The 12,051-nt window shown below is 32.7% G+C and overlaps 1 protein-coding gene across 1 annotated transcript; it reads left to right on the top strand.

The window, feature by feature from the left end:
- Positions 1–5,553: 5,553 nt before the first annotated feature.
- LOC107839692 (protein RETICULATA-RELATED 4, chloroplastic) lies at positions 5,554–10,171 on the top strand. Its single transcript, XM_016683294.2, has 8 exons — positions 5,554–6,379; positions 7,293–7,361; positions 7,959–8,090; positions 8,219–8,272; positions 8,368–8,412; positions 8,863–9,002; positions 9,814–9,939; positions 10,024–10,171. Exons 1-8 carry the CDS (start codon positions 5,861–5,863, stop codon positions 10,070–10,072), a joined length of 1,134 nt encoding a protein of 377 aa, XP_016538780.2. The 5' UTR covers positions 5,554–5,860; the 3' UTR covers positions 10,073–10,171.
- Positions 10,172–12,051: the final 1,880 nt, after the last annotated feature.

Raw genomic sequence — 12,051 nt, 5'->3', positions numbered from 1 at the left:
GGCAAACATAACTACAAAAATACCACAATCCCTGCATAGTGATTACTAATTGAATTAAAAACATATATACGCTTGTAACCGATAACCATAGATACAAATTGTATCAAATAAAAAAAATAACAAAAGATACATACACCAGTATTAAGACAGTTTTAATAGATACATACACTTACATTAACACAGAAACATAGATACAAATTGTATAAAATGTATATGTTGTTTTAAACCCATGTTTTACACCTATAAAATTGTATAAAAATTGCATAGATACATAAACATGCATTAACACAAAACCAGTGATACAAAAATATATAAAAATATATTTGTTGTTTTACACCTACAAAATTGAATAAAATTTTCATAGATACATACTCCAACACTAACACATAACCAGTAAAACAACGGTTGAAATAACATGTATCTATTAGTGAGCTTCTTTCACGAAAAGTTTAACAACACGAGATACATATAAATGCATAAACAGTAAAACATTGATACAAGATAATGCAATATGTTTCTATAAGCTTATAAACATGTATCTATTTTTACATTAATTTCAACGTATAAAGCATGTCTAAATATGTATCTCTATCAAATATTTTTAAGTTCTGAACAAGTAAATACCTTTGGAAGCTCTTCTCTTAAAATAACTTCAACAAGTCTTCTTCTTTTAGCGGGAATTTTACTTCCAGAGCCTTTAGAACCTCTTTTCTTAGAAACTTGAACTTATTTTTTGTTATCCTTCTTGGAATGCTTTTCCCGCAACTTCTTCATAGTATGTGGATCATTTCTATGCTTGAATATTTTTCATCAAAACTATCAGATTCATAGTAAAAACTACCAGAAACAAAGTAATTAACTTCTTCATTCGGTTTGATAATGTCTAATTGAGAGATTTCAAGACTAAAAGATGGTCCCAAATCTCTATTCATTATGTTAATTCACAAAAAGTAGACTGAAAGAACGATAATAAAAAACTTCGTTCAACAATAACACCAAATAATCACTTGTAAAAACAGTCCCCAAAATATTCTTTTTGAAAAAAAAAATCGTCATACAAGATTAGAATAAATTGAAAAAGATTTTAGGGGGGAAATTTACCTTGATTCAAAATTTTTGAATTAGAAGAAAAAAGGGGATTGAAATGAGCCCTTGAATTAATGGCATAGTTGGTGGAAGAAGTTGTTCTTAATTTGGTAAAGAAAGAGCGTATGATGAGGGGCCTTTAACTTGTATGTCAACTTTTAGTAAAAGTAGTAAATGTTGGGATATAAGTAATATTTTTAAAGTGGAGGGATATTTAGTAGTTTTGAAACTTAAGTTGTTCTTTTGATAATTTTTTCTAAAAAATATTCCTCCCTCAATCGAAACTATGAGATGCATTATATGGGGCTTTACTTAAATACGTAACACTGATATATAGTCTTTGTGGCCTAATTTATTAAGGGAAAAGGACACTCTATAGAACTTTTTAAAACAAATAGCCCAAGTTTGAAAACTTTTCAAAACGTGCCCAGTTGGATATGCAATTTTCGCTTTATAGCCATTTCCTAATTTGGGTCATTTTGGCCTACGTAGTCCATATACAGTCCATATACAGTCTATATACAATACTGATACAGTATTCAACTTGGGCAATTCGGCCCTTTTAAAAATATTTTAATTTTTTTTGCTATAAAATTTTTAACTGATCAAATATTTTGCTTTTTTTTTATTATTTAGAAATAATAATTACATTATATAAAAATGATATAATTGTTAAATAGAATATGTATCTATATAAGACATATGTATAGAAATTATATAGTTCTGTCAAAATGTATATATACAAAATATATATAAAAAATATATAGAAAGAGTATGAAAATTATATAATTGTTGTATAAAATGTGTAAAAAATGTACAGTTATTGTATAAATTGTGTATCAAATCTGTATAATTTTCGTATAAAATATTTATATGTATAAGATTTGTATAGAAACTGTATAGAAGGTGTGTAGAAACGATATAGAACAAGCCGGTAAATTGAAATGGCTAGAAAGTGGAATTTAAATCCCATGGCCATTTTCATGAAAATAGTTTAATTTGAAGTGTCGTTTCTGTCCCTTCCCTATTTATTAATAATCTGACTTATCGGGATTAATCCAAAACAATTAAAGATCATTTGTCAGAGCATAGCTTATAGAGGACATGACCCTTGATGTGAAGGTATGGAGGACGCGGATTAGTGTAAAAGGTTAGTGGATAGGTCTACGTCCTTACTAGTAGGGAGGAGTGCTTTGTTTGTCGATTTACCTGCAGTCATAATGTCTTGTAGTTTCTTATTCATCGTGGTTTGGGGATGTTTGTGATTTTGGATAGGTAGTTCATAGTATTACTTTGTGGGTGTCTTGTTTCTTCTATTATCTAGTGGTACATTGCCATATTTTGTTGTTTGTTTTGATGTTCTCGATAGTGGTATGGACTGCGTACACTTTACTCTTCCTACGCCTCACTCTGTGGGAATTTTTTTTCAACCACTTTGTGGAAATACACTGGATATATTGTTGTTGTTGTCAGCACTTAATTCCTTGGATATTTCATTTTGTGCGATTGATTAATGAATTTAAAAGACAATAATATCTTCTTCGTTTAGTATTGCAATATTTTGCTCAAAACCGATGCAAACAAGCTCAATTGAATCCAGATGTAGGTTCAATTAAGTTTCTTCTCCTTTAACAATGATGGATTCTTAGAAATTCAGCTCCAACATTTCGAACAAAAAAAATTGAATAGGTCAAATTATTTATATTTTAGTCTAATATTCACGCCAATCAAATTAATTAATTTCACTTATTTAATTAAAGTCTCACATATATTATCTCATAATTTCATAAAATGAGGGTCTATTTTAGTTGTAAGGGTCAATTTGGGGTCTAATAGGCAAAGAGAGGGCATTTTTATTTTGAAAATTAATGATAAAAGCAATGATAATCTAAATGTGCAAAACAAGGCCAATTTAAACCATTCAATATACGTTAGGATATCTTTGATTCTTCTACGTTGGACAGATGGGATTTGAACCTTCAGGCGTTTCGTGGCAGATTACAGCTACTAAGACTAGCAGATGAAGTTTATAAACTTCAGTTTCATTCGAATTCAATATTTTTAATGCAAAACATTAGTGTAATTACCATAGTTTATGTCAAAGCTCTCTTCATTTTAGATTTCTTCTAGTGTTAAACTGAGGATGAACGAAACATATCATGTTGGGATGACTTTAAAATTTTGAAATGGACAAAATTCATTATTTATATTTGGCATAATATATAGACGGACATCTTAATTCAGTCTCAACTAACAACTAAATACTTCAAATTTAAGAATGCACATCTAGACACCTTAACTCAAGTCCATTGTATTATTTGAACTCTCTAACTTATACAATGATCATCTAGACACCTCTAAAATTTATATGTCACGTCAGCATTGGATATGCACTAGACACAATGAGCATAAGTTAAGATTTCTGGATGTGCATTCTCAAGATTGAAGTATTCAGCTATAAATTAAGATGTCTATCCTTGTATTATGACGTTATATTGATAGGTTTAGTTTGAAGGATTGAGGAGGACAAAATGTGGACTTAAAAAGGTGAAAGATGATAGGGACATAGGAACCACTAGGAGAAGCAGAAAGTTTTGCTTCTTAGTATAGTCACTGTCTAGTGGCAATAAAAAGATCAAGTGGATCACACATTTATTATATTTGTTTTGGATCACAAATATGGATATATGGGATTGAATTCATGGCCATACTTTATACTCCTGCTTATCTTCTACAGTCAATACTTCGTCCTATATATTTTCAACTTTATTTACATGTTAGTAATTTAAATTAGAAAAAAAGTAGGGATGAATGGATTAATTGTGGATGATCATGAGACAAAAATATATATAAACATTGAAGTTTAGAAAATTTAAGAAAACTATAACATTGGGTACTTGAAATTTGGAAAATGTTGGCATAAAGTTTTAGAAAAGATTGATAAAATAAACTCTTTGACTAATTAAATTATATTTAGTATATCAATGAGATAAAAAGTTTGCACTTTTGTGAGTAAAATATAGAGAAAATGGTCTATACATATATGGTATTTGATGCAGGCAAGCCACAAGTGAAAATTACACTTTTAAGGACCCACTTCATTAATCTGATCACGTACGACAAACATGTTTAACAGCCTGTTTGGATGGTGGTTTGTTATGGTATGGTGTAATATGGTATGGTATAATATCATGTTTAGATAGATTGTATCATTTACTGCGCTTTAATAATAGATTTCTTATTTGGTTTGATGGTATGGTACAGTATGGTAACAGATAAATTTACTAAAATGCCCCTAATTGTAATACATTTGAGATATCAACTGTTTTATCAATATAAGTGCTAGCGTACCAGTTGTCATTTCTTTCTTGATTCTTCTCATAGGTACCCGATGCTCCTTTTAAGACGCCAAATTCACAAGGGTATTTGCTAAACAAAAGTTTGACGAATGCAAACTAATGCAATCGGGAAGTACTTCCCAATCAATAAAACAATTGGTATACATGTATGTATCGTAGAGTTCAAAAATCACTTCCCATGTATATGCTTTTTGTGCATTCACTCTGTTTCCCTCCATTTTAGTTTTCAATTTTTTTTTTATCGAATTAAGTTTTTATTGGCATTAAAAACTACTACTACTAAATAACTGTGATCATTGTTCTCACTCTTTGAATTTTTATATTGCTAACAGGAAGTCTTGCAATCTTCGATCTTGTTAACAAATGCGTAGTCTTAGCATGTATTTTGTTGATAAGAATAAAATAGGATTAAAGAAAATTATATAAGGGTAGTTGAAAAAGAAAAATGAAAACCATGGCACACCATCAATTTGGTGGTTCAATAAATTGCTTTATTCCATGGTTATCAAATCATGGACTAGTAACATATCATACCATCATTTTTAGAAAATCATGAAAACAAACATGATTCTCATGATAACCATACTATACCATATCATGGGAAATCACCATCCAAACAGGCCGTAAGGGATTTTATTAAATTTTGGATATATGATTATACTAATCAAGACTAACTAATATTTAATACTCTTTTAGGCTCAAATTATTTGTCAAAGTTCTCAGATAAATTTAACTATTATTATTTCATTTTTCTTTAGTAGTAATTACGTTTGAACACTATAAACATTTCGGAAGACGACATAAATAAAGTAATATTTAATAAAAATAAATTATATATTAAGAAATACACACAATTACAATAATCATTATACCTTCTCATTCATATCTTTTCACAAACTGTATGAAAAAAATTACATAGATAATTTTAAACAGCGGAGTAACTACTTAGAATGAACTGAGAGCAAAAGTAAATCATTTGACATTTGGATTTTTTTTTCCTAATAATAGTATCATAGGACTAAATTGATAATAAATCAGAAAGGAGGAATGTGGGACCAAAATGATGGAAGATTTAGGACTAAGAGAAAGCATTATAATGTTTGAGGTTATAATTGAACTAAATTAATTTGATATTTAGATATTTGAAATTATATTAAAAATATTATAAGGTGTAATACTTGTCATTAATATATTAATCAAAATTCATATTGTACTTTTAGTTCACGGAAACAAAACTTTACAAGTAATAGTAAAGCTTCGTCATATAAAGTTTGTACAGTGATCAATTAGGAGTATTTGTGTCGGAAAATTCTCCCAAAGTATATTCTTCTCTTTGTTTTTTTTAATATCAGAATATCGAAAGTGCAGAAAACTGTCAACTGTCATTACAGTCCACAACTTCCTACCACCCCTTAATGGCGGCCATCGCCACCGCCACTACCACCTCCTACCTCTCTACCACCTCTTTCAGCCATTATCATTCTTCATCTTTTCGTTTTTCATCCCTCACTTACTCAAACAACTTTCCAACTTTTTCTCTTAATGCTCAATATCACCCTCCTCCTCGTACTTCTTTCCCCATATTCAGTAATCACCACGGTGGCGGCGGTAACATCATCGATGGAGGAGGAGGTGGTAGTGGAGGAGGAGGTGGAGATAAAGATGATGATAATGCAGAGGAAAGGAACAAGAAAGAAGCAATACTGGCGTTGGCTGAAGCTGAAAGAACATTGGACAGTTTGCCTAAGGACTTGGCTTCAGCTATTGAAGCTGGGAAGATACCTGCAGCCGTCGTTCACCGTTTTTTGGAGCTTGAAAAGTCATCGGTGCTCCGGTGGTTGCTCAGCTTTGGTGGATTTAGAGAAAGATTGCTTGCTGATGATCTTTTCTTGACTAAAGTTGCTATAGAGTGTGGCATTGGAATTTTTACTAAGGTTAGTTTCTTTATATTCCCATTCTTGCTAGAGGTTTGACTTATAGACACGGATGGTGTAAAGATTTACACTGTCAATCACACGCAGTATAAATTTTATCTCATGCTAAATACTGGGATATACCAAATAGGGGTGGAGCCAGGTACCCCTTCGATGGAAAATTTACTGTATTATTCAAGACAAAAATTATTTTTATGCATATATTGAAGATGTTGAATCCGTTGATTTCTTCGTGAATTTGCTTCATATTTTTTAACCTTCTTAATGAAAATTCTAGCTCCGCCACTAATCCCAACTTATTCCAGTGCACCAAACCACCCCTAAGAGTTTATGCAGGCATTGGAAAATTTACTCCTCACCCTTGAATGAATGGAATAATAATGTTGTAACATCTCCATTCTACAATGTTAATTAACTGACCTTTTTGAATTGGAGTAACTGGAAATGGAAAAGAAGTCCAAATTAGAAGATCATGTACAATGCCCTAAATATAGTCTAATATTAGATTTGTCAGAAAAAGAGGAGACTAATGATGGGTTTATCCCAAAAAAGAAAAAATGGATAGAGGACTAGAAGTGTAAATGTTTTAGGTGAAAATGTGTAAACATAACTTGTAAATGGATAATATGTACTTGTGTAGTCTGAGTTCTGTGTTAATTTCAGCTTAGCAGTTGTATATTTTTCTTTTTTGTACATATTTCTCCATTTTCCATGGATGCTACTGACATGAAGTGTACTGTCTAAGTTGGGACATTAAACATTTGTAGCAAAACAACCTTTAGTTTGTTATATTTAGGCATATCTAGTTGAAGCTTACTCTGTCTCTCCTTAAAAGTCCTTTGTGTTTGTCATTGATCTTTTATCCAGAATTTAACAGTCATGTGGATAGCTGAATTACTTGTTTATGTTTCAGAGTGCTGCAGAACTGGAGAAGCGTAAGGAGAATTTCACAAAGGAGTTGGACTTTGTCTGTGCTGATGTGGTACAATTTCTCCCCTAAATGGGGCTGAGACATATTTAATACAATATTGAGTTCAATACTTAAAGCCCTCAACAACAGATTAACTTAAGGGATCATCACTCAAATAGCAGGACAGATTTACTGTTTACTTTTTCTAGCCGGCATACATAAATTATACATTGATTATACACGATCATACACATATTATACATGAACGATACGTATATTATACATCCACCAACTGTTTTTAATTTAATCAGTTGGGTGGATGGATATTTAAGTTAATTTTTATTTTAATATAGGAGTGAAGAAAATGAAGTATTTTTTTTATCTCGAGCTTTAAAATAAGTTTGTTTCACGTTTACAAAGCAATTATGACTATTTTAAAGTCTTACGCATATTATAAGCTAGTTTGTTAAAGATCAATAAGACTTCGAACTGAAAGCATTCCGATATGAAATTTAGTACAGTTGGTTGTGAGAAGAATTTTGTCCTCATTTTTCTTGGCAATCATGGAAAGACATAATCTTGTTTTGCTGACACTGCTCTTTGGTGCTGGAGAAGTATTTCCTTGAAAATGCTATACTTGACTTCTGTGTGACCTTTGTTTTTGCTCAGATAATGGCCATTGTTGCTGATTTCATGCTGGTCTGGCTCCCAGCTCCTACTGTTATTCTCCGTCCTTCGCTTGCAATTGGTGCTGGGCCTCTTACTAAACTTTTCTACAACTGCCCAGACAACGCATTTCAGGTTTATGATTAATGAAATTAAAACATCTTTCTTTCACAGTCTTTGCTCTTCCTTTTGTGGGGTAAGCGATGGCCTTTAGTTGCCCGATACAAGTAACTGATTGACCTTTGCATTTATGCTGTTCTCAGGTTGTGTTGGCTGGTACATCCTATTCATTTTTACAGAGACTAGGTGCCATAGTGGTAATGCATTTGATAAGTTTATACTAAGTTTTGTCATATTTTATTGCAAGTTGTATGTATTTATGAATCTTAAAATAGTCTAATGTGTCCTGCAGAGAAATGGAGCCAAACTATTTGCAGTTGGTTCAGGTGCATCTCTGGTAAGTCTGTGAGCTCCTATTCTTAGTGGGCAAGAAAACATTGTGGAATTTACAAGATATAATTTAATTGCTCAATCATAATTGTGTTATTATTCTATGCTATGGCTTCTACCTTTTTTTTTTTTTGGTTTGGTTAACTATTAAGGAATATTTACACCACGAACTATTGGAGATGCACTTCCACTAGACACACTAGCAACTAGTTGAGAAAATGCCAATAATTAAGTTGACAAACCGCAGATATTTGTACATGTGTGCTCACCTGAGATTGTCTGCATAATCTTAATATGGCATTCTTTGGTTTGTGAGCTTCTGTTGTACTTCTTCCTTTGTAAGTAACTGAGTCTTTAGTGCAGTGGTCATTTCTTAACTATTCTGTAGCTTGGTTAGTGTCAGCTAGCATGCTGTCCCTTTGATGTATTTAGCTTATTCATTTTTCCTTTTTCCCAGGTTGGTACAGGTGTAACAAATACTTTAATCAACGCACGGAAGGCTATTGATAAAACCTTTGCTGGTGAAGCTGAGAATCTACCAGTCCTGGCGAGCAGTGCTGCATATGGTGTTTACATGGCAGTATCAAGCAACCTTAGGTATTTCACATTTTCAAGAACTGTCCAAAATAATGATCATCTTCTTCCACCTCTTAGTGAGGAGAAGTACTTGGAGGAATTTCACACTTTTTACCCCATGTCGATCAAGATTATCCATTTACAGTATTAAAGAAGAGTTTCTTCTGTGGCTACCCGTTCTCTTGCCATAATTGGATACCTTTGTCATCTTTCTTCCTGCATGTACTTTTCCCTGTCACCATCTTTCTATGAGATATCCTTGTTTGGTCATTTTACACATGACCCTTTTTTGGGTTGAGCTCCTTGATTCAGAGTACTTATATAAGGCGCATAAGCTTGCTGTGTAATGTTCTCTATAAAGTCAATGTAACTAACCCTTGTTAAAAAACCTCCTCGAGAAAAATTTATGTCTGTTTACAATGTCAAGCCTTAAAATAAAGTGTGTGCTATAAGGAGCTAAGCATATACAAAGTGCTCTTAGATTTACAATTATGAGGCTTTATCATCATACTGTCATATAGCGTTACAGCATATTAAAAGCTGGAACCGTGTCTCCTCTTAAGTATGGGAGGATGGATTGTGAATGGTCTAATTAATTTTGCTCCTTAATTTATTGATATTCATCCATGACATTTTAGTTTGATAACAATGTATAACCTCTATGTATTTAGACTTTCCCCTTCACAATTGTGATGTATTTGTAAGTAGTTAGGTAGTGTAAAACCACAAGCTAGTAACAGCACACACACACACACCGTGAGCTCTACATGTCAAAGAAATAATGTTTGGAAGCCCCACGCCATTTCATTTATATATTTTATTTCTTTATCAGGTATCAAATCCTTGCTGGAGTTATTGAACAGCGAATATTGGAGCCCTTGCTACACAAGCACAAGATCATACTCGGTGCACTGTGCTTTGTTTTTCGAACTGGCAATACCTTTTTGGGATCATTGATGTACAATTTCTTTCTGCTCTAAGGTTTTTCTTTAAAAGTTTCTTTTATCTTCTAATTTCTAAATCTTACGTCCTCTCTCAACAGGTGGGTGGATTTTGCACGTTGGGTTGGAGTCCAAAGATCGCGAGAATAAAAGAAACTTAGATAATGGTTCCCTGTATTGTGGTCAACCAAGTATCATTTGTACAACTTTTTTTAAATTCAATTATAATAGTGGTGAGATTTTTTGTCACACTCTTTATCGCTGCATTATTTTGTTAATTCAAAAGAAGTAAGGCCCCTTAAGTCTCTTGATTGTGCAAAATTATTACTTGTTGATAACTTGTGCTCTGTATTACAAATACCTATATCTGATAGGAGCCACAATATGATCTACGCTGAAGATTGATGTTGAGAAAATTTTGCAAATGCACATACTACAAGAACCAAATGTAAAGAGAAAGATCCCTTTTTATTGTTTAAGCATCTTAACTTTGTACATACATGTATCATACCAAAAGGATTTCAAAGGTACTTGGGGACGTATAACAAGCTGATCGAGCTATAGTCTTGATTAATATATATTGGTTTAATTGAGTTATGATGAGAATTCGAAATATGTTGTACTGAGTTAAATGGTAGGCAACCTTCTTTGATAAGGTTTGGTCGTTTGGAACTACAATGATTCCCCTATGGATATTTAAAGCAGCAGTCAGTTCTATTATACAAGCTGAAATGGACCTCGGACATATTGAGAGCTTGAGCTTATCTTTGGATAAAACAACGCTGATCATGAAAGACATTTTCATCAGAACAGTGAAACTTTGGAGCAGGATGGTTCCAGTTAAGCGAAATCAGGCTGCAATCTCGATGGGATAAATGGTAGAGGAATACCAACGACGATGTCTAGCAAATATTTAAGACAAAGGGATCATCAAAGTGGTAAGTAGTAGTCACATGCTTTTAACTGCTGCTATAGTGTTTTATTGTTCCAAAGAAGGAAGCTTTCAGATATTTGTGTTCAATACGATTATCTGTTATTGATAGGGAAATTTAGTCGTCTAATCTTTTTCTATTAGGCGGATTATTAATCACATGCTTTTAACTGCTGCTATAATGTTTTTTGTTCAAAAGAAGGAAGCTGTAAGACATTTCATGTTCTTATGCTTATGTGTTGTTGATAGGGAAAATTAATTTTCTATCTTTTTCTATTATGCAGTTATTGATCACAAAAGCTAAAATTTAGCCTATTTATCTAAATTGCTTTTTTTCCTTTTCTCTCGTAGGAATAGTTGAATATGTGATGTGAGGGGAATGGGTAACTATTTCCAAAAGCTGAATGATCTCAGGTAACTTTTCAATGTACTTGTCCACAGATTTCTTTGCACAAAGTATGTATGGTACGTAAAAGGTTTGCTTAGGCACTAATGTCTATACTACCAAGGAACAACTTCTTGGTGAAAGACTTCCATATGCCTAAGTTAACTGAGGAAAAAGTCTGATCAATATGTCTAAGGAATAAGACTGGTCAATATGCTGTAACGTTCATATCGGTCCGTCTGCCTAAGCCTTGGTGCGGACAGTTGCCCAGTAACTATGCTATAGTGGAAGATAGTCGGTGTAAGGACTCCACTGTCATCATAAAAAGAAGACGTCCACACTATTCAGAACCAAATTCCTGGTGAAAGACCTCCCGGCTCCATATATCCTACTTTTAGGAAGATTTGAGAACCAACATTTGATACCTCGTTTCGGGTTTGAGATAATCTATTCCTCCATAGCCATTGTCTAGGTTTTATTACAGCTAGTCAATTAGAAGTCTCAGATGTACTGCCTATGAATTCTTTGATACAGTCAACGGTTCTCCCTAGATGTCAACTAGTGGGTGTACTAGTCTTCATATTTCATGGAGTTGCACATTAGTGTGGACATTTCTATTCTAGTCTGGATTTCATTTTGATATGAAAACCTGATGCTCAGTATTACAATTGATGCATCTGGCAGTTCTTTGTTCTTTTCTTCAGCTTTTCTAAAACATTTCATGCCTATTAAGAAGCTTGATTATCATAAAGAATTAGTCTTGGTCATCAGCATTCAAGTATTGAATTCCAGCTAACTAGTTTGTGAAGGAAT

This window comes from Capsicum annuum, chromosome 1, assembly GCF_002878395.1.
Source record: "Capsicum annuum cultivar UCD-10X-F1 chromosome 1, UCD10Xv1.1, whole genome shotgun sequence".
In the NCBI taxonomy this organism is placed as follows: Eukaryota; Viridiplantae; Streptophyta; class Magnoliopsida; order Solanales; family Solanaceae; genus Capsicum; species Capsicum annuum.
The sequence above is the reverse complement of the archived record's forward strand: the minus strand, read 5'-3'. Positions and strand labels throughout refer to the sequence as shown.

What these genes read in the sequence shown, in the direction of transcription:
- LOC107839692 (XM_016683294.2), top strand. Translation starts at nt 5,861, where the DNA reads ATGGCGGCCATCGCCACCGCCACTACCACCTCCTACCTCTCTACCACC. An exon ending in ACTTTGTCTGTGCTGATGTG is followed by an intron (nt 7,362 to 7,958) that starts GTACAATTTCTC and finishes GTTTTTGCTCAG; the next exon opens with ATAATGGCCATTGTTGCTGA. An exon ending in AGAGACTAGGTGCCATAGTG is followed by an intron (nt 8,273 to 8,367) that starts GTAATGCATTTG and finishes TGTGTCCTGCAG; the next exon opens with AGAAATGGAGCCAAACTATT.